A 22,585-nucleotide genomic window follows, 5' to 3' on the forward strand; every position below is an offset into this window, starting at 1 on the left:
ATATCCTAAGACACTTTATTGAATTTTGTTAATTTAAATTTTCCAAATGCCGCAAAAAAATTTACATGAATAACATGTGACCCATGAAAGTCCTTTAAAAAAGCATAAAAACACATTGGGATTGCATCAGCAACAGTAAGTCTTTTGGGCTAAGAGGAATTCCTTGCTTAATGTAAAATTCAGATTAGCTACAAAGTAAACCACTATGATTAAAAGGTTGAGACAAAAAAAAACTATCATTTTAAAGCAGTTATAGAAGAATAGAGATTGTTTTTTAAACAAGACGTTATTATTCTCAGTTATATATGAGTGGGGTGTAAAACTATGTTTAAATATGAGGGACCAAGCTAATAACATTTGCCTATGAAAATGGAAAAAAAATTATGGGGATTTCTCGAATATTTTAGAATAACAGATAGAGCCTACCCCAAATAACTACCTAAGCCATTTGACTCAAGACAACCGGGCCAGAAGCTCCTCCTCCAAATGAACAGATGCTTACGTGAAGTGTCGCGAGATTTCATGAGTCGCCATTTTAGTTTATCTCAGTGTCGTTGCGAGCGCGTTTCTCCTACATTGGCTCGACAACGGCTGAAGTTAAAACATTTTTATGTCTTGTTAAATCGGTTTATTCGCATTTTTTCAAGACCAGTCGACACTTAAAGACATCAGTGTACAATTTAAGGTAAGTTGCTTCGCCTTTGAACGAAGGTAAATGTATTTTTGTCTGCGTTAGAAAACTGCTTTGTCACGCAGGTCAAAGCGCGGTGCTGCGGCCTGTTCGCAAAATCACTGCTAAATTAAATTCTATTCAATATATTACTATACAAAATTATAACGTTTGCTGTGTAGTTTATTATGGTAAGTGTAAGTCGGTGTGTTGAATTACACTAAACTAAGTACATTACCGTAATCTCGATTTTTATGCTATTGTCTGTTAATCGTGAAAGAGCAAACTATTTTGACGTGTTTCCACTAACGTTAACGTTAATTTGTTCAAAGCAAGCTTTTGTGTCAAGTTTTACACTTTGAACATAAGTATTTAAAATCCCTATTACTTTCTGGTGTCCAATAACTTTAGGAAAGGAAATATTTCGTTAGGTTGAGCAGCCTTGATTATTTTTTAAATTACATTTAACGTTAAAGTCAAAGAAAAGGGTGATTTGATAATTTCTCTTCCTCTGAAAAATATGGTTTGAATACTAGTTCGTGTGTGAAGACAGTGTAGTATGTTGATATTACTAAATTTTGTTAATTTGAGTGCAAGTTAACCAAATTGCTGTAATTTAAAAATTTTTTTGTTAACTAACGTAACTTATTTTATCTCTTTATAGTGTTCTCAATATCCTGAAACACGAACATGATCACCAGAAAAAGAGGAAGAAGCAGCATTAACACAAATACCACATGTTCAAGCACTTCCCATGAGACTGTTGACGCTTCAAAAACCAGTAGTGCAAGTGAAACAAACACGCACACCTCTCCAGAAAGCGACACCAACGATTGGGGCTTGGATGATCTGCTTGGCTCCGAGTTCAACTGGGACCTGGACAAGGATATGCTTGAAGCTTTCAGCAGCTTTGAATCGCAGACATCAGTCTACAATGAAACAATCCAAAGTGCAGAGCTTGATGTTTCCGCATCACGTATGGTCCAGAGGTCAAAACTACTAGACGTCTCCGGCCGGATCATCAACAAGAACGCCATAGCTGCAAGGATAAACCGATTAAAGAAGAAAGAATACGTCAGTGGCTTGGAGCAGAGAGTTGGCTCTTTGACTACAGAAAACCGCGTGCTCAAGCAGGAAAACGGAAATCTCAACAAGAGAGTGGAAGAGTTGGAGAATGAAACTAGGTACTTGAGAGCCGTGTTGGCTAATGAGAGCATGCTGGCTCAGCTGTTGTCTAGATTGAGCGGTGTGAACGGCATGAAATTTTCTACCTCGCTTTTCCAGGAACCCAATGAGAACGACCACGATTATGCCATGCCGATGAAGAGGGTGAAGGTGGAAGACAAAGAAACTGCAGGTGGCGTCTGCCTGCATGTGGACAAAGACCATGTCTCGGTGGAATTCTGCACCAAGTGTGCAGAGAGTTCAAGCTTGTCACATAAAATGTAGGGTCAAGTATTTTACCTTTTCACCGTTTCCAAGACTGAACTTTACACAAGATGTAAATGAGGGGACATGACGACAGTAGTCGTCAAAGATAGTTAACTGTTTAAATATGCAGAGCTTGAATAGCATGTCTGTTGAACTTGCTTTCAATACAAGTTACTGCTAAACTTGTTGACAGTTTTCTTCTAGGTGCTTGGTCCGCCCATGCTGAACGACCGGGTCACAGAACATCCATGACTGCTGAAATCCATGGTAAGGATCAAGATATTGAAGACTGCACAGAACTGGTTAACTCCTAAGATGAAGACAGTGCTTTTTGCCAGTTCACGGCACAATATCAACTGTAAATAAGCTTAAATTTAGCTTTTTTTTTTTTCATTTGTTTTGTTTAGATTTATTTACAGAAAGAGAAAAAAAACATTGTTTTGAGTTGTATACATGGATGTTTATTGGAATACACAATCATATTATGTAATTGCAGATAAAATAGACAGGGAATTAAGTGAATAAAAAAAAAGTATAAAATATAAGTTGGTGATGTTTCACAAAGGGCTTTCATCTATAATATTAACAACATACCCATTCAGCGGTCATGTGTAAAAGTTGATTTCAACAAGTTCTTTAATTTTGCCATAAACATTTGAGCCCTTTCTGAAATATCACTGTTTTTCTAAAGAATGTTTTTCATGTAGAACCCTTATTTTTCTTTATGCTAAAGTGGATTTTGCTGTGGGGGAAAACAGAAGAGTCGGGACCTGCAGCTTGCATCATGGCCTGGTAAATTTAAGAAAGGTAGTACATGAAAGTGTAAGTTACTGCTTTTACTGACTCTTATCACACCCCTAAAGATGTCAGATGCTGATGTATTCATTTAGCATCTAAATGAGTATTGAAAAAGTCTTGTTTTAATGTATGGTAACAAGACATTGAACGACTATGTTAAATCCATGTGTTTCATTTTGATTTAACTTTTTGGGGTGTTTTCTATAAGTTGCCCTGATTCGAGTTAAAGAAATGGCATGTTCTTGAAGGGTTATGGTTTCTTAATAATGCTCATCTATATGTTATATGTATTAAAATTCCAAAGACTATGCAGGCACATGGCTGCATCTGTTCTGAAAAAAAATGTAATAAATTTTCATTTGATAAATGCAAATTGCTTTGTGTCCTCTTAAGATATTAACTACACTCTCCTTCTCTTTTTAGACAGCAATTTCTTCGCTCTCTACAAGAGCCTTTTCTTGCCTCTGCAAGGTGGATAAAGAGTGGTGGTGGTTTCTCCCAGATATATTCAAGTGTATACTGCACAATTCCTTAATGGTACTGGTAATTCAGTAACCTCAAAAAAAAAAAAAAAAAAAAAAAGTACACCTATTCTGCTTGGGTTCTTAATGTCCCAGTTTATGGCTGTGACTCTAGCAATGCAGATCAACCCAAGCTGTTCTGAAATGTATAACTATGCAGTCTAAATTGTTTTGTTCCTGTCCAGTACTTCATACTGGTGTCAGTGTAAATGGGCGGAAAAGACTTTCCAAAAGTCTCTTATGAACTATTGGGTCAATGCTGTTAATGTCTGTGAAATCAAAATTTACAATGTTTAGTTTGCAAGTGCACTTTGGTTAATAATTGGTTTAAGTTAATCCCTTAAAATAAAAATGTTTGTTTTGGTAATCTTCAAAGTCTGACCATTTGCTTCCACGTTTGGAGTGGCACTTTTTATATTAGTTTGAGTGATGCAGACACAATATTTTTATCCACGCCCCTCTTGGAATTAGTTTGCTATTTGCTTGTTAAGTGAGACGTCACGCGAAGCTGCTTCTGGGTCCAAGTGCTCAATCAAACTGTATGTGGACACAAAAACAAAGTGACGTAATCCTTTCTAAAATTCAATGGCCAAAAAGTGATTCAAAAAAAAAAAAACTATATATATATATATATATATATATATATATATATATATATATATATATATATATATATACACACACACACACACACATATATATATATATATATATATACATATATATATATATATATATATATACACACACTATATAAATTGTTAAAAGATTGCCATCTGTAATGCAGAAAGTCCAGAGACTGTTGTGTACACGTAATTTTAGATGAAATTAATTTTAATTTGTGATGTTTTGTGAATATTTTCTCAATTCAAATGTCAATTGGCTTGGACCTGGAAATTGTATTCAATATCTCACAACTTAACAATTGGATGAGGCAGTAATGTGCAAAAAGCGCCGCCACTGCCCCTCACTCAGTTTTCCATTTCGGATGAAAGTTCATAAGCTTACTGATAAGTCTCAATTACATTTTGAAACATTTTTTGAAGATAGTTTTTTTTATACTTAAACTTACATCATAGACATATCATATTAAAATAACTACCTGTTGGGAATTTGTTATTGTGATAATTTGATTATTTTTTTTGTAACCCATAAACCATTAACTTACTGAATTGAGATGAAATCGGATTTAGAAGTAATATGTTTTTATAATTGTTTGCATTTCAGAACACTGGTTGATCGTTGTGGTAGGGGATTCAGAATTAAGACTCACTTTTAAAGTCTAGTAAATGTTGAAAATAATATACATGTACTTGTTTTTAGTGATTAATTAGTTAACTATATCTAAATGCTTTAAATTAGATCATTTTAATTTGTACATTGGCAAAAGGCCTTTTTGTTTACACCACTTTTTATCCACTTCATTACCATTCACACAACAATGTAGATATTTAAGACAAAGCTCTAGTTCATGTTTAGTGTTATCAATTAAACTATTCGGGTAGGCTTTATATAGTGTTATAAGAAGTTTCAGTGTATTTCTAGTATTTAAAATTGTTACTTGAGGTTATTCTTTAGCATGTACAGCAAATTTCCCTTGTGAACCTTTTGGTAGTGAATAAAAGGCTATGGTGCACTGAATATGTTAAGAAGTTATCTTTATTTTCAGGGGACAAAGACAAAAACATGATCAAATGACAGCACAATCCAATATGTCTGGGCCATGATGACCCATTTTTCGTAATTTATTTAACAACAAGACTTACAATGTACAAATATCAACAGTAAATCTTAACCATTCAGCTGTTCGCTGTCAGAATCAGGCATTCTTAGCATTTTAAGGTAGATCTCAAAATGCCTAGAGCTCAAGAAGGTTCCAATGACACACTGCAGCACTAAAACAAAGGACATCTTCTTTACTACGGGTTTACTTAAATTCGTCCAGAAGCGTATTATGTTACCCTTCTCTGGCATTGGTGCACTGTTATACCTGGAAGACAATCAGATACCAATTTTAGTTTTGCATAAATGTTGTTGTAATGGGCTATATGCACAGACTTAATTTTTGCCAGCTTCTGCTTCCGGTGAATTATAGAATTGCAATGTTTAAGGTTGGATTTCTTTAAAAAAAAAAAAAAAAAAGTGATCTTCACTGCCTGGTAGATATCATATAAAGTGGGTCAAGAAACACTGCATTAAATTGCATTTTCCACCGATATGTTTTTAAAATATGAAAGTTTATTTAACCTCAGTATTTTCAACAGAGTTTCTGCGCTAGCCTGCCGGTACTGACGGCGCTAGCGGTTACACGGCCTTTCATCTCGTTTTACACTTGAACAACTAAATAAATGCTTAGGTCTGTTTAACTCAATGTATAATAATTACATTGCATTACACCATTGATGCTGTAAAAGGAACCTTATGAAATAGAAAATAGTTTAAAAAATTACATCAGAAGTTTATCATTGGCTGAAAAACATTAGCTGTGCATACAGCCCCACTGTAAGAATAGCAAGACATGTAGTGACACTGTACACTTACCTTGCAGCAAGACCAGCATTGACAGGTAAGGCCAGCAAAATTGGATAAATGCCACCCCCAACCACACCCACCAAAGCGCCTCTTATAAGCGCACAGGTTGGGCAGTTAAGGTCACCTATGATTACAATATGACATTCTTAATGATAAAAGGAAATCGTTTACCTTTTTGAAGTAGTGGTGTTTGAAGTTAGAATTGTTATTATTTTACTTTCTGTCCATGCCATTTGTTAAGTACAAAAATGAAGGTATTTTGTCTTGCCTACATGTTTTACTTTCCAGGTACCAGAAGTGTTGATGTGCATTTTATGAGTAAGCAAGAGCCACAGTTTTAGCCAAAAATCATATTAAATGTTACATTGAAAAAAAAAAAAAAACTACATCTTAAATTGCTTGAGTTTAATAATTATTTTTCATATTTGGTGAACTAAATGCTCACGGTAAACATTAAAATGCACCAAAGTATATTTATTTGAGCCCAAAAGGTGATAGCTAAAATAAATAGCGCACATTCAAGTCAATTGTGAAAATTGTAGAGCTTTTTGAAGTTTGTACTGACGCATTTACGTAACGTCCCTTTAATTTACCAATGATTGGCTGATAAGGGTTCATACAGTTCAAGAGCAAGGGGTCAAAGTTGAAATCATTTGAATTGGTCAACAGACGTGCGACGTTGAAGGATGAAATATGGTGAAATTACCTGACAGCAGGGGGGTCGTGACAGTCGCCGTGTACAGTGCTGCAGTTGTCACAAATGGAAGAACAGCCATGGGAAGACTGGAAGTAAAGAGCCCTTGGGTGACATGGAGAACTCGTCTGTAAAAGCTGTTGGCAACCATGCCAGCAATCCCAGCATTGGCAGCCAAATACAAGGGACCACGTGAAAGCATTTTTCTGTTGGGTTTTAAACGGGAAACGTTCATATACAGCATTAGAGACCAAACTTGCGTTGTAATATATTTGCATATAAAAAGCGAACTTGCCTATCACTTTCGGGAAGCTTTTCGAACTTTTTATTCAGCATTTCAATAATCCTCATCCTGGATGATGTCAGGCCTTGGCTTGCATCTCTCATCGTCATGGAGTTGTCTGTCATGTTTATCTGTTATTTCAAATTTCTGAGATCAAATTAAGTCACAATATAACAACGTGGTCAAAACACTGAAAATGGTGTCGTTTTTGGTATGGTAAAGACTGTTTCCGTGTGAGATAGGTAAACGTCACTGAGACACTAATTTGATGTGTTGAGGATCTTCAGCGTTTACATTATAACGTTACACATTTACCAATCAAACTAACAATATGAATTGCTCCAAATATGTAATTTTAACATTATTTAAGCGGATATTGAATGTTTATAACTGTAGGCTATCGTTTCAAGTTATAATGTTGCTAACATTTAACTACGGTTGTTCATTATATTATCACGTAGACCTTCAATATGTTAGCTTGCTAAATTGTTATGCATATATCATATGACCTGTTTTCAATAGACATTTAGTTTGTCACCTCCCTGTTTATAAGGGATTTAATACGATCACGGCAAAAGACGCGTCGCAAAAGTCAAACAGAAACATTTACACTTAAGTTAACCTAATGACAGCCGATTGTTTTACCTCTGTTTATATGTAACTTTGCTGAATGTCAAACCCTGCGTGACTTATCGCTCTGTTTATTTACGACTTCATTTGCACATAGTCAGCAACGCAGCGCTTTCTTGCATTATATGACTACTACTTACCCACGAATGATCTTTTAAATAAGCGCTAAATTATCTCCATTTTCAGTTTAACAGTCACGGTTCTCATTGCCAGCAGGGCGCAGCCATGTCTAACCACATGTTTTAGTCAACTCTCACCCTGAGATCCAGGAACAATACGACGATTCCTATTGGTCTGCGCGTGCGCCAACTGACAAAAAGAACGAAAGCCATTGGCGGACGCGCCCTGTCAATCTCAGCGGGTCAACCTTCTCGTTGCTAAGGCGAAACTGGTGATGATGCTGCTGCTGGTGATACTGCACCCACCGTAGAGAGAGTCTGCAAACCAGCTTTGGCAAGAGATGCTGTGAAGACCCACAGAAAAAATGACGGGAAGGGAGGTGAAGTTGTTCTCAACTGCATTTCGGGACGTCTGACGAGCACCTTTAGGATATTTTTGTTCAGATTGGCTTAATTACAGAAGCAAATGTGGAGCCATGCGTTATCGGGAAGCTGGATGAAACTTGCAGGTGTTTTCCGACAGGCGTCGCACCGACAGGCTGCTGTTTCATGGGGAAATACATCCAGCCTTATTTAGTTAAACGTGTCTACCCCGATATCTGCATTTTGTAAACCGTTTTTGCCTGTTTTGCCAATATTTTTTTCTTCTTTTTTCTAAACTGAAAGTGGATTGCGCTGTGACCAAGCAGCAAGATGATCACCAAGTCTTAATTATTTAATTTTTTTCCCTCACGTATAATGATCAGATCTAAAACAAAACACACGAAACTTCATTCTGCCTTTCCGTATAGAACAAGTTGTTCTTGAAGAACTGTTTACACGCAGACATCCTTAAACTTAAGATGTCGAGCTTATTTCTCATTCACACCGTTGGTAGATCTTTATATTAGGCGTTTTAGGATTTAAAATAATGCTTGATCAGCATATACTGACGGAATTTAATTCAAGGCAAGCCATGTAGCCTACACGGGAGCCTTTCTAATTTGACGTCTATGGCCCCCGGGGTTAACCACTGATGTTTAGGTTTTAGTTTAGTTAGTCACTGCGCCTTTAACGTTAGTCTGAGTTTGTGTTATGGACGACGTGATTGAATTATATTTATGTAGTTAAACACCAAAGGCATTTAAAGAGTCGCGAATATTCCAGCAGTTTAATCGTCAACACATTCACTCACTGGAGAGCATTCTTTGCATTTCCCATGGACTCATCCACGCCAATGTGCACTCGATCACTATCCACTCATACTATCGGATTATGGATTTATTTCTCATGAGCGCTCAGCATGTGTTTTCTTCTGCAAGATGTGTCGGCGCTTGTCTTTCGCTGTTTAACTTGACAATTACAGGTCTGGACCCCGAGATCTGCCATTCTGTTCGCTTTTACATCTATACCAACGAACTGAAGGGAAACGTGCTGCTTTAGTTGGTGACACTTTCTCCAGGATATTGACAGCAGATGAGGGCGAAACTTTTGTGTTGCTGTTTCCATGCGTGACAATCCCACAAGGACATAAAGGAGTAATAATGCCCTTAAGAAAACGAGGTGAGAAATAAACATCTGTGTATGTGGATAATAACCGTGGAAACGTTCTGTTATGTGTAGTTTTGTTGTTGTTGACATCATTTTACTGGGTGTATTTTTTATGAATGCATGTTTGCAAGATTTTTTTGACAGGGTTTCTGGTGGTTTCAAGCTTTTTTTTTTTTAAGAAAGAAAAATAACTTAAAACATTTGGAGGGAACACAGTAGGTTAATGTTCTCTAAATGTATGGGTACATTCTGATCACAGTGTTTTCAAGCGTAGCAAGATGCATTTACACAGTAGTAACAAGTCTTGTTTTCTGTTAGAGAAATCAGAATTAAGTAATCTTTTTAGGATTAAAACAAGAACAAAGATCTGCCAGTGAGCTACAAACTGTTATTCATACCTCACTGTCAGATATTTGTTTTTGTTTTTAGGTAGGCATGGGCTGTATATGATTCTGATGGGATGATAACCCTCGGATAAAAATATCACGGTTTCACAGTATTTTGATTACGTCTCTAAAATGTATTCTTTTTAAAAGTCAGGGTATTTTTTTGGAACAATATAGTTTATTTTAAGAAACATTTTAAATAGTTTACAGCAGTAAACATAACAGGCTAAAAAATTCAAATCAGTCAGGTTTCTGATGTCTTCATTAGTTTCAAATACACATATTTCTTTACAATTTAAAACAGCGTCTTTGTATACATTTTTTTGAGATGCTGTTGTCCTAAAAAACAAAACAGAAATCTTACATTTAACGTGCATCTGGAAAGTATTCATAGCGCTTCACTTTTTCCACATTTTTTTTATGTTACAGTCTTATTCCAAAATGGATTAAATTCATGTATTTCCTCAATACTACACACAATACCCCATAATGAAATTTTGAAATTGTTGCAATTTTATTAAATTAAAAAACCTGAAAAATTGCATGTACATCAGTATTCACATCCTTTGCTCAATACTCTGTTGGTGCACCTTTGGCAGCAGTTACAGCCTCAAGTCGTTTTGAATATGATGCCACAAGCTTGGCACTCCTGTCTTTGGGAATTTTTGCCCATTCCTCTTAGCAGTACATCTCAAGCTCTACCAGGTTGGATGGGGAGCGACGATGTGCAGCCATTTTCAGATCTCTCCAGAGATGTTCAATAGGATTTAGGTCTTGGCTCTGGCTGGGCCACTCAAGAACATTCCCAGAGTTGTTGTGAAGCCACTCCATTGATATTTTGACGGTGTGCTTTGGGTCATTTTCCTGCTGGAAGATGAACAGTCACCCTAGTCTGTGGTCAGGAGCACTCTGAAGCAGGTTTTCATTCTGGATGTCTCTGTACATTGCTGCAATCATCTTTCCCACTATCCTGACTAGCCTTCCAGTTCCTGCTGGTGAAAAACATTCCCACACCATGATGCTGCCACCACCATGCTTCACTGTAGGGATGGTATTGGCTTGGTGATGAGCGGTGCCTGGTTTTCTCCAAACGTAACGTCTGGCATTCACTCCAAAGATTTCAATTTTAGTCTCACCAGACCAGGAGAATTTTGTTTCTTATGGTTTGAGAGTTCTTCAGATGCCTTTTGGCAAACTCCAGGCGGGGAGTGGTTTTCGTCTGGCCACTCTACCATACAAGCCTGGTTGGTGGATTGCTGCACAGATGATTGTCCTGGATTGAGCTGGAGCTCAGACAGAGTGAAGTTATTGATCACCTCCCTGACTAAGGCGTTTTTCTCCTGATCCTCTCTCGGAGGACTACAGACAATTCCTTTGTTTTTATGCTTGGTTTGTTCTTTGACATGCACTGTCAACCCTGGAACTTTATATAGACAGCTGTATGCCTTTTCAAATCATGTCCAATCAACTGAATTTACCACAGGTGAACTCCAATTAAGCCGCTGAAACATCTCAAGAATGATCAGTGGAAACAGAATGTAGCTGAGCTCAATTTAGAGCTTCATGGCAAAGACTGTGAATACTTATGTACATGTGTTTTTTTTTTTTTTTTTAATAAATTTGCAACAATTTCAAAAAGTCTTTTCACATTGTCATTATGGGGTATTGTGTGTAGAATTGAGGAAATAAATTAATTTAATCAATTTTGAAATAAGGCTGTAACATTAAAAATGTGAAAAAAAAGTGAATACTTTCCTGATGCGCTGTGGCTTAGGAATGGAATAACAAAGAATTTTGGCGGTTTAAAACCTTCACTTTTCGAAACCACGGTATGTCTTAAAAACGGTTATCATCCAATGCCTATTTTAACCACATATGTTGTTCAGTTTCTCAGAAATCAAGTTAATGCTTCTCAAGCAAACGCATCATACAACGAAATGTTTTTTTTTAACCCGTAAATCATTTGATTTCTTTGTTTTTTTGAATTATCGGCTACTCTAAGACTTTTATGCGATTTTTAAAAATCCTAGAATATAAAATCTTTTCAATTATTTCATTTCTGTTCATACCATGATAAACACTTTGTTCTCTCTTTTGAAAGTAGAAAATGTTCTGGGTAGTCTCGTTGTGGCTATAAAACCTGTATGCATGATTATAATGCTTTAAAATGTTTAAATATAGCAGGACATGCCCGTGTGAAGTTAACACAATATTTCATGTCAACCACCACATGTAGTCATATTTATAGCGGTGTGTGTGTGTGTGTGTTTGTGTTTGTGTGGGTGTGGGTGTAATGCAGAATGTCAGGGCTTGATTAGTTGAACGTTTTTGTTGCTGAAGCAGACAAAAAGGATCAAGTTGTAGCAGCATTGTGGAGTGCTTTTATTTTATTTTGACTTCTGTACCTCTTAAAGCTAAAGTATGCAGTAGGGACTGTAATTATATATGTAGGCCTACTAATAGCGTAATTACACTCTGCTGTAAGTTTGTAGTCTGTAAAAATAGACACAAGAATTGCCAGCTCGCCTATGACCTTGGATAATCTTTGATGTTGGTTTGTATTTAGATTTCAGACTGCTATGCGACTGTTTTTAGTTACTCTTTAAGTGACATGCATGCCTACTAGGCTGTAAATTTAGTATATCTCCGTCTTTATTGCCCTGCTACTATAATGGCTTATCATTAACTAAATTTGTGTTTTTCGGTCAAACCTAAATGTAATGTGACTTGAACGCTGAATTGCTGTTTTATGCTGTTTATGTTACTGGTTGACTAATGACACACACTGTGGTACTAGCAAAATATTCATATTCTGTAGACAAACTTTTTTTTTTTTTTTTTTTTTGAAGTGACCAATCTCATTATTGCATGCACAATCATCTTTTCCATATTTATTACTGTCTTTTATTTTTTCTAAATTGCTCAGACTGTTCCGTCGAGGACCAATATTAACCCATCTTGTCTGTAGTGTCAATGTGAGTCATGCTCAGTCACGCTGATGGACTGTTCCAGTAGTAAATGGTGTATCAGGGACGCTGTATAGTTTTAACAGGCCTCATTGTTAAAACAAATGTCTTTTTTTGCCAGTTTCACAATAGATGTGTTGTTAAAAACAATGCAAATCTATTTTCACAACCCCTTTTACTTCCTTATTCTGGTCAACTAAACATACTGTGAATAATCATTCATTATTTGATATGCATTACAGCCATAGTTTACCCAATAATTAATATGGCTGTTCATCCTCAGGTCTTGTGTGAGACGGCAATTTTTTTTTTTCAGTAGAAAGAAAACTGTTTGCTCAAACCTTGATTTTTGGTCATTTTATAAAAGGCACAGTAGGGCTGCACAATATATTGTTTCATCATCGAAGTGCAATGTGCACATTCGCAGTAGTCACATCGCAGGATGTGCAATGTTAAGTCTAAATAATATTTGAGAATTTTTATCTTGTTTCTAGCTAAAAAAAAATTCAAAAGCGAAAACAAGATTATTTCACTTGACCTGTTGGCAGATTATTTAACTTGTTTTAAGTTTAATGTAATTTTGATGTAATACTTCTGAAAGTAAAAACTAAATATTTTATTTTAAGATTTATGAATTTGTAGTTATTTGAATTAGAAATGAGATTAAAAAAAAATAAGCAAAGCATTCTTTGCAATTTATTTAAATTCTGAACCTAAAAACTCTTTAACTCCAGAAAAAAAAAAAAAAAAAAACATTTAATTGAACTATTCAACTATGGTGGAACTGTATTTGTATCTCAATGTCACAAAAAAAGAAAATATCTCTATCAGATTTTTCCAATATCCTGCACCCCCAATTAAGGCACAGGCCTTCAGACTTGCTTTTTCTTTTCCACTAGAGCACTGTAGCCTCTTATTAAATACTTTTTGAAGCATGTGTGATGAAATGCATGTTTCCTTGCAGTTTTACAACATTATAATAGTTTAGTTAAATGGACTTGGCTTGCAAAAATTACGATGTGCTTTTAATTTCCTTAAATCACATGCGTTTTGAATCATGGTACCTGGTCAACAATAATCCTGACTCAGCTAGGCGTGTTGCAATAATCAGTATATTAACTTATCAAGCACTCACTAACTCACTCACTTACTTTCCCACTGCTTTTCCCCTGGGGTCGCCACAGCACAATGATCTGACAATTTTTGGTAATGCAATATATATCGTCCATCATGTTTACATAAAAATGAATGTCAGCAACATTTCAGCTGATTGTGCAGCCTCTACCATGTCATCCAATCTCTGTTGGAGGTGTCAGTGAGCTTGGTGAACGTTTAGAGATTTCACATTTCCCCAAAAACTACTGACAATTTGTAAGAAGTTGTCCAAATGAGCTGTGTTTTAAGGATGAGATCAACGTCCAGAAAAGGGACACAAAAAATCTTTAAAGCCAATTTACAAGTGCTTTTTGTATTCTTCGTACATCACTGGTGTTTAAGTTTATATTAGGGCTCTAAAGTTTTTTACATCAAATGACAGAATCTAAGTAACCTTAAAATTGAATAGTTGTTGTGCCTTGGGTGTTTTTATGCCTATTTAATAGTATGCTGTTAAATTACCATTAAGTATTAAATGGTCTAAAATGATCTTAAAAGCACAATGAAATCAATTATCGTAATTTCAGTGAGAATATATCGCACAACAAAAATTATTCATCGTGGCAAGCCTAGACTCAGCATTTCACATCTTGTAATGTGACTTCTGCAGATAGCACACACTGCGATGTCAATGCTGGAACAATAAATTGTCCAGCTCTACTCCAGACTAACATTTGAGAGCAGTACCACCAAGTTTCAATATGTAAAAATTGTAAAATGCTAATTTTCTTTCAGGTTTGTAGCTCATAAATATTTTGTTCATTACAATTTATTTATTTGTTCACTCTCAAAGTGCCAGTAGTCATTGACTTACATTTGATGATTCACCAAAAACCACTGTTTTGTGATCTCAATTCAAACCCGTGTAACATGAATAATAAATTATAATGATTTGCATAATAATAGCGCTACATTTAAAGGTGCAGTATGTGATCCTCCACAATGCTAACAGCTTAGCATAAATCTCTGAATCACAGTCCCTCCCCTGCCGTCTAGAGCCACGCCTCTTGAAACACGAGCACCGCAAAATAACCCTCTCTCATGTGTTAAAAGCGACTTGTGCTTGTCCGGCGGCGTCCAAGCCAAACTGACATGCGATTTCAGAGTGAATATTAGAGTTGCATAGTAAACAATATAGGGAGAAACTAGGCGAAATAGCGGTATTTACTTGTGTTTTGTTGTTAAACTAATTAAAATCTACATCATCGATGCTGTAAAAGGTAATGTAATGTTACATCAGCTTTTGCGTGAAGCTAAAACAGTTTTAAAACAGAACATTACCTGTCTAAGATAAATCCTTCAGACATGGTGTCATCCTTTCTCCAGCGTGCAAAGGTAACTCCAATATTGATTCAGTTTTTTAAAAAGTTTTGATTCAGCAGGTTTTTACTAATCGCGCGCATGCTCTCTCTCGTGAACGTGCAGCGGTTGGCGGAGCTGCGTACAAACAGCTGCGCAGTTGTTTAAATCTGCATTTGCTGACAGACAGATTGTGGCGCTTATTGGAATTATGAGAGATGTCGGCCCGACTCTATTTAATTGGATGAGTATTTTTTAGTTTTATGCCTTACTCAAAATATAAAAATACATATAAATACATTTAGATCGTTTACTGTAATCATTACTATTAGACTGTGAAGAGACTTTCAACCAGCACAACAAAAAATGCTTCTGAAGACAATCACCTGCTATACCTTTGAATCTGCGTTTGTATACATTTTCAGTTAGTTACAATCAATTAAATAACACAGAAGTACTGGGGTAACTGTTAAAAGTTCAGATATAAACACTGATGTTTACAGTAAAGATTATAATCACAGTTCAATGGAATTTGACGCTTGTGAAAGTTGTAGCAATTAAACTAGTAGTAGGGACAAACAACCATCAAAATTATCGCACTGAATAGATTTTCAAAAAAGATTCACAGTATTTCCTCTAGAATTTTTCCTGTTGTGACAGGCCCTTGACACAGATCTACCAACTACCTATGTTGTTATTTCAATGACAAATGTCGTGAGCGCAGTATTATAAGTTAAGATCCTATGTATGTAATATGAGAACGTGAATATCTTTGCTTGTGCGTTGATTTCCTCTGTTCGTGCACAAAACTTCTTGCATGCCCTCAAATATACGCTGCTCAAGTGCACATTTTCTTGTGCGCTCTTAAATAAACGCTGCTGAAGTGTGATCTTAGTGCATTTATATAACTAGTGTGTCTTCAACATTTATTATATTTGATAGAAATATTGATGATTGTTTCCAATAGACCTACAGAGCGGCATTAATGCGTCCTGAAGTGAAGTGAAACGGCTATAAACTCCAGCAAGACGTATGCAGAAACTGTGTTTATCATAACTGAAAGCTACATTGTGTTTGCTCGCCTCATGCATCACACACATGTCTGTCAGTCAGTCAGTCTGTCAGCATGTTCCTCAAAGGGTTAAACAAATAACGCACAGCACTACTAAGATTACAGAAAAGCCTGCGCTGTTATAATTCACTTACCTTTTAATACGCTTTGGTGCGATTTAACAACTTGCTAATAAAAAAACAAGGACTGAATGTTTTGAATGAGAAGCTGTAATGTGAAACAGGAAGCTTTATGTGTGAATTATTGAAGTATTCATTGAAAATAAATATGATATGTTGTACATTGTTAGATTTCTATATTTAGCATTATCAGCAACAGTAGCCAAGATTTTTTTTTTTAGCTGGTTCTTTCTTGATTTTTATGAAAATTACAGGTTCTAAGATCTGTTTTTTCTAAAACCAATGGTTTTTGAAGTAATATTTTTGCATAAATGAAAAGCAAATGACTTTTGTCTCCTCCCTTTTTTTGCTGATCCAAAAAATGGTCCAATCCGTGACTCAAAAACCATTGTGTAATCCGAACCATGAGATTTGTAATCTGTAACACCGCATTTTTTAACGCTGGCTAATAACAATACATTTTTATCTTTGGTGAACTTTTCAAAAAAAGTAAACCTCTGTTACCCAGAAGTCCTACAACTTCTATATTAAATAATATCTGATAATACATTTCATTTAATGTAAATGCATGTTATTTGCTGTATTCGAATCAGACAAGTAGCATAACATTGAATTATTTTTCTTTTTTGCAGACACAGCCAGGGCAATATGCCTTCTGGAGGACTACTGCTCCAAACTGAAGAAACCAGAGGAACAACAGCTTAAAACTGCCATCTTAAGAGTCATGGACATTTTCAAAAGCAGTCTTTTCCAAGCGCTCATAGGTAAGAGGATGTATTCATTTTGCACACATTTTCTATACATTTTTAAATATATACACATTTATGATGTTTGTTGCTCTTGGAATTTCCGTTTCAAGTCTTAAGGTCAAGGCTTTCGTTTCTATTATTGTTCCATTAAGATTGCATGTGCTTTGTCTGCTGATGTGACATTTGCTCATAGTTCATTCTTAAGCAGTGGGCACATTCTGCCGCTTTAGGGCTTTTTTTCCTGAAATAAAGTTATTTTTAACCTTGCTGATGTGGCAGGAGATGCTTCCCTGTGCCTCTGGTATTTTAAACGTGTTCCTCATAAGCTCAAATCTCCACAAGCTTTTGTCTTTTGCTTATAGGAGAGCGAGATTGCTTTTGAATCTTGATTGGTTTAACTCCTTTATTCATACTCAAGGTCAATTAGAGCTTAAGGACAAAAGCTCCTATTTCCTTTCCACGTGCTTTAGGGAGTTACAGAGATTGGTGGGTTTGACATACACGAATTCCTCTTTAAATGTGTGGACACTTCGTTAGTTTAATATATTGAGTGTGCAATTGATGATTCTTGAATATAAGGTCTTCTCATAATTTCTGTAATGAGATGGGCTACTGTGCTGTCACCCTCTGTTAGCATTTCATCACCGGGATGTCGGCCTTTATTCTGGTCTAAAGCAAATGTTCATTCAATCAATTAGCAAAGAATCTCGGAAATGTGCAGTGCGGTGGTGTCCACTGGTCAAATTCATTTTCTTTTTCTGTAAAATGTATTGCTTTGTTGTTGACTTCGATGAATATTCTATTGGTTTTCTAGACAGTGTGGAGAGTAATTCTTTGGTTATGTCAAAATCATTTTTCATAGAAGCAGCATGTTGATGCATGTCAAAACATCAATGCACTAAGGGCTCTTGCAGAATTTCTCAATCTCTTCTCTTCTCTGTCATGATTTTTAAATGAGGCTTTAGATGTGGTTGCTTTGTTTTAATTCTCCAAAAAAAGCCTTTAAATAAGTTAGATGAGAACACAAACTGTGCGATTTAAAAATATTGTTTATTTGTTTATATTCAACATAGTGTATGTATAATAGAGCTGCACAATATACTGTTTCGTCATCGATATCGCAATGTGGATATCCGCAACAGCCACATCGCTAGATCTACAATGTCGATTTGGGATATGGTTGACTACGAGTCACAATTAAAACATACTAATTGGCTGAATCGCAGAAAAGCTGAGTTAAGATCGTGTTTAGGGTCGAATCGAGATTGTGATCTTTTTTCGGTTAATCATGCAGCCCTTGAAGTGATGACAAAGTTTAGCTATAAAGTTGCCAATATATATATATATATATATATATATATATATATATATATATATATATATGTATATATGTGTGTTTTGTGTTTTAAAGACCTGTGTAAGCATTTCAAGCTAGTTTAAAGCATTCATGCACAAGAAAAGTACATTTTTTTGTGTACAGTCTATTAACACAATATTTGTTTATAGCCATTTTTAGTCCTATCACACATTAAAGTGCATTTTATATAAAATCATAGTGTACACAACAGTCTCTGGACTTGCTGCATCACAAATACCAATATTTTAACAATTTATAAAAAGTTAATTACTTTCTGATCATCTGATATTGAGCATGGATATTACGAAAGTATTACAACGCTTTGTAAATGTTTTACTATTACCATTTGATGACTCTTCCAATATGTTTGATAGAACGATTTAGACCCGGAAGGTGCTTTGCATGACGTCACACTTAAGTGGATATCGTAATATATATCACAAAGTATTATAATGTCGAAATGTCAGTTTATTGTGCAGCTCTAGCGTATAATAGGGCTGCACAATAGTTTTGTCATCGATATCTCGCAGTGTGCAAACCTGCAAAAGTCACATCGCAAGATCTGCAATGAAAATTGCCAATTTAATTAACCAGAATCACTGCAGAGTTTAAGCGTGTAGTCACACTAGCCACACTGGCTGTCTTGAACCATGCTCAGGCATGATTGCCACCCCCCCCGCCCATCCTTCGCCAGCACAACACATTTTATTTTACTTTATTAACCTGAGCACGCTTACATCATCGACAATGCGACTGTTCAGTTTAACAGAAGTACTCTTGCTCAATACAATGGCAATGGCTTTAGTTACATTGTTTTGTATTATTTTAAGTCTTATAGGATGCAGTGACACTGTCAAATCTTTTGCCGAACAGATCCTTCTCTTTTGACTCACAAATGTTCATGAAAGTCATCACGCTGCACGTATTAGGAGGTTTGCTGAAGCTGGCAGCTGAGGTGCAGTAGGGGGAGGGGAGGGGAGGGGGGGTTGTATGTTTGATAAATTATGACAGTTCACATTCATTGAAAATGAATTAAGAATGATAATAAATCCAAATAAAACAGTCCTCTAATCGTGATGTTGTGTCTTCAGTTTTGCGCTCAAGCATGCTTTGCATTCATACTTTTAGCGTACCGCGCCAAAGCACAAGCGACCCATGTTCTGGCACACATCTTTTAACTGGGCCAGGGCTGGCCAATTGAAATGCATCTGAGCCTAATTTGGAGCACTTGGTCTTATCAAACGAACTGGGAAATGGGGGAAACATGCCTGGGCTCAGTTCAGATAGCAAAGTGTGAGTACACCATAATCCTAATAGTGTGAAAGTTTTATTTTAAGTTGTTTTAAGGCCTGTGACTGTAAGATTTCAAGCAAGTTTAAACCATTTGGGCACAAGAAATTATAATGTTTGCCTCTTTACTGAAGATTAATTGTGTTTAACTATTTATATAATAAAGATTATAAACAGTGTTATTTTACAATTGATTATTGAATTTCTGTACCTCAATACTTTGACTCCACCAAAAAAAACAAAGCGCTGTTTATTTCATTTGCATCAATTGCTTTTTCCATTGCTTTAATTTTGTTTCTTTAGTTTTGGATATTTCTGGATATTTTTGTATATACTGTATTATGCAGATTCACTGTACTACAAAATCATCCCTATTAGGCATGGGACGATAACCATGTTCAAGGTATACCACGGTTTTAAAAGTTAAGGTTTTAAAACCATGCAATTTTTTGCTATACCGTTCCTAAGGTATGAGTAAAATTAAAAAAAAAAATTATTTACATTTTATTTATTTATTTATTTTTTTTCTTTTTTAGGACAACAGTACCTCCAGCAGAAAAAAAATTAAAAGATGTTGTTTTAAATTGTAATGAAATCTGTGTTTGAAACAAATGAAGATAGCAGAAGTCAATAATTCACTTGAATTATTTAGCCTGACATGTTTACTGCTCCAGAATATTTCAAGTGTTTTCCAAATTAAAAAATATTGTGTACAAAGGGGAAAAATGTTTTGTTAAATTGTGTAAATTTTGAGCATGCAGTAATCACAATACTGTGAAACCGTTATATCTATACCCACGGTTATCATACCGTCAGAATCTAATATCAGCCCATGCCTAATCCCAATCAATGTAAATCTTACCTAGTAGAGTTACTTGAGTCATCTTGTACAATTATATTCGTATTGCAGAAAAACAAAATGTCGCAATGTCAGCTTTTTTCCAATATTGTTCAGCCCTAGTGTACAATTACATTAGGGGTGCTATTAACATTTTGATTTTTTGGGGGGTAATTTGGTGCCGATATTTGTGAAATACACCCTATATTTGTTACTTATAATCTGTAATATCTCTAAATCCTTTTTTGTTTTCATCTTTGACCTTTACATCAACCCATTGATCATCTCCTGTTTGAGGCAGATTGCTTTCTAATAATTGGAAAAGGTGACGTGATCCTAACAGGCCTAAATAGTCTTTGCTGCCCTCTTGAATCATTCACAGATGATGGCCCATGTGTATCACTACGTTTAATACTTTACTCTTTAAATTAGCTTGCATGTACTTTAAAGCATGCTTATCTGTCCAACTTTTTCTCTTTCTGTTGATTTTTCAATAAAATACTGTTAACGGTTGAGGTCACTTCTTGAAATAGCGGTAATCATCTTAGAAGGCATTAGTGTGAATGTAATCTGGACGGTGTGCCATCATGCCAGAGAAGTGCAACCTGTTAACCGCTTAACCTACTCATCCATTCACCAGGAAAGCCACACACGGGACACACATACCCTTCTGTCTGTGTTTTACACGTATATTGTTTTGGGTAAAAACTGATTTCTCAGTACTTTTTTTTTTTTTTTTTTTTGATATTGGTAATTGTTTGTGCTGGTATTTTGTGGTAATCAGGGCTTGTTGTAAATGAATAAATATGATAATAAAACTATAACATTAGAATAAACAATAGGTGTTATAACAGGTTCATGTCATTATGAGAGATTTGTTGAAATATTTCAATGATTTGTTAAAAATGGCTGATTTAGAAACGGAGAAGTGACTGTTTTTATAAATGGATTATTCAATGGTTGACATGATTAGTTTGAAAAGGAGATTTATTCAGGTATAAAGCACCAAAGGGATATTTGTTTTCTACCATAACTTGATGGATAGGGCCATTCAGCTGCATTTTAAATATTCCTCATCACAAAATAATTGCTTCTGACTGTCAAGACATGCTGTTTGTTATTTTCACATTATTGCTAAAACAACAAGTTGGGGTATTTAGTTATATACATATAATTTCCGCACACCCATCTCATTGCAGAAGACATTGTGAATATACAATATTAGAAACCCACTAAAAGAACATTGGGTCCCTCTTTAAATTAGGTGGCCTAACCATGTACTTGCTTCAAAAAATATATATTTATAATATACTTATTGTGTTTTTAATGAACACTTCTGGTGCTCTTAAGGTGGAATACGGGTATGGGATACGGGTATGACGTTTGGTGGTATGGGAAGATTGAAATTAACTTCATGTAATTACATACAAGTATTTAAGCAACTATAGGTAAGTACAATGAAAAAACACATTTGCACAGTAAGTGCATTGTAACAGATTAATTTTAGTGAAAGTACTAGGCATGGGACGATAACCGTTTTCAAGGTATACCGCAGTTTGAAAAAGTCAACGTTTTAAAGCCACCAAAATGTTCTGCTATTTCTATTCTACCATTCCTACAGTATTTGTGAGCTTTTTTTTTATTTGTTTTTTTTTTTTTTGTAACTTTTATATATTTTTAGGTTTTTTTTAGGATCACATTATCTTCAACACAAAAGATCTATAAACATGCCTTTTCAAGTTTAAAGAAATCTGGATTTTTGAATCTAATGAAGAGTGCAGAAGTCAATGATTCATTTGAATTATTTAGCCTGACAAATTTACTGCTCCAAAATATATTAAAGGTTTCTCAAATTAAAATATATTGTGTATAAAGGCGAAAAAAGGTTTTGTTTTTAACCAGACATTTAAAAAGAACAGATTTTAGAGCGGTAATCACAAAACCGTGAAACTGTGAAGGCTATCATACCGTCAGAATCTTATACCGGCCCATGCCTAGTAAGTACATATTAGTTAAGGCCACCTTATATAAATTGGGACTGAAAACAGTAGTAATACAAACAGATGTGCAAGGATTTGGCAGCATTTGTTCTTTAAATGTTTAGTACAACTCTGCAGAGAAATTGTAGATTCCTGGTACTTTAGTT

At 35.4% G+C, this 22,585-nt stretch overlaps 3 protein-coding genes across 44 annotated transcripts in view; 2 read left to right on the plus strand and 1 right to left on the minus strand.

The window, feature by feature from the left end:
* Positions 1-537: 537 nt before the first annotated feature.
* On the plus strand, positions 538-4,040 carry crebzf (CREB/ATF bZIP transcription factor). Of its 3 annotated transcripts, none has more exons than XR_012386411.1 (5): positions 538-685; positions 1,335-1,854; positions 1,955-2,115; positions 2,295-2,368; positions 2,835-3,272. XR_012386411.1 is itself a non-coding variant. In XM_073914959.1 (5 exons), exons 2-5 carry the CDS (start codon positions 1,361-1,363, stop codon positions 3,452-3,454), a joined length of 1,035 nt encoding a protein of 344 aa, XP_073771060.1. In that variant the 5' UTR covers positions 538-685; positions 1,335-1,360; the 3' UTR covers positions 3,455-4,040. The 3 variants fall into 3 exon arrangements, 2 of the variants coding, with proteins under 2 accessions (XP_073771060.1, XP_073771059.1); XM_073914959.1 differs by adding an exon at positions 3,323-4,040 and having other exon boundaries at positions 1,335-2,115; positions 2,835-2,908; XM_073914958.1 differs by adding an exon at positions 3,323-4,022 and having other exon boundaries at positions 1,335-2,115; positions 2,835-2,923.
* Positions 4,041-5,059: 1,019 nt separating this feature from the next.
* Positions 5,060-7,819, minus strand: tmem126a (transmembrane protein 126A). Of its 2 annotated transcripts, none has more exons than NM_200798.2 (5): positions 7,700-7,819; positions 6,942-7,060; positions 6,659-6,852; positions 5,962-6,076; positions 5,060-5,410 (listed from the first exon to the last, which is right to left on the minus strand). In NM_200798.2, the coding sequence occupies exons 2-5, from the start codon at positions 7,052-7,054 to the stop codon at positions 5,212-5,214; spliced, it is 621 nt and encodes a 206-aa protein (NP_957092.2). In that variant the 5' UTR covers positions 7,055-7,060; positions 7,700-7,819; the 3' UTR covers positions 5,060-5,211. The 2 variants fall into 2 exon arrangements, with proteins under 2 accessions (NP_957092.2, NP_001315361.1); NM_001328432.1 differs by having other exon boundaries at positions 6,942-7,076.
* dlg2 (discs, large homolog 2 (Drosophila)) overlaps positions 6,598-22,585 on the plus strand; it is a 426,869-nt gene continuing 410,881 nt past the window's right edge. For all 39 annotated transcript variants that reach the window (XM_009305412.5, XM_073913862.1, XM_073913864.1 and 36 more), the window contains exons 1-2: positions 6,598-9,220; positions 16,838-16,969. In XM_009305412.5, coding sequence (XP_009303687.1) covers positions 9,202-9,220; positions 16,838-16,969 — 151 coding nt within the window. In that variant the 5' untranslated portion in view covers positions 6,598-9,201. The remainder of the gene's footprint in view (positions 9,221-16,837; positions 16,970-22,585) is intronic.

This window comes from Danio rerio, chromosome 10 (genome assembly GCF_049306965.1).
Source record: "Danio rerio strain Tuebingen ecotype United States chromosome 10, GRCz12tu, whole genome shotgun sequence".
In the NCBI taxonomy this organism is placed as follows: Eukaryota; Metazoa; Chordata; class Actinopteri; order Cypriniformes; family Danionidae; genus Danio; species Danio rerio.

Coding starts and splice junctions, on each gene's coding strand:
- crebzf (XM_073914958.1), top strand. CDS start 1,361: ATGATCACCAGAAAAAGAGGAAGAAGCAGCATTAACACAAATACCACA. Junction 2,116..2,294: donor TCAAGCTTGTCACATAAAAT/GTAGGGTCAAGT, acceptor ACTTGTTGACAG/TTTTCTTCTAGGTGCTTGGT. Junction 2,369..2,834: donor CATGACTGCTGAAATCCATG/GTAAGGATCAAG, acceptor TTTATGCTAAAG/TGGATTTTGCTGTGGGGGAA.
- tmem126a (NM_200798.2), bottom strand. CDS start 7,054: ATGACAGACAACTCCATGACGATGAGAGATGCAAGCCAAGGCCTGACA. Junction 6,853..6,941: donor AAGCTTCCCGAAAGTGATAG/GCAAGTTCGCTT, acceptor AAAACCCAACAG/AAAAATGCTTTCACGTGGTC. Junction 6,077..6,658: donor CACGACCCCCCTGCTGTCAG/GTAATTTCACCA, acceptor TTGTAATCATAG/GTGACCTTAACTGCCCAACC.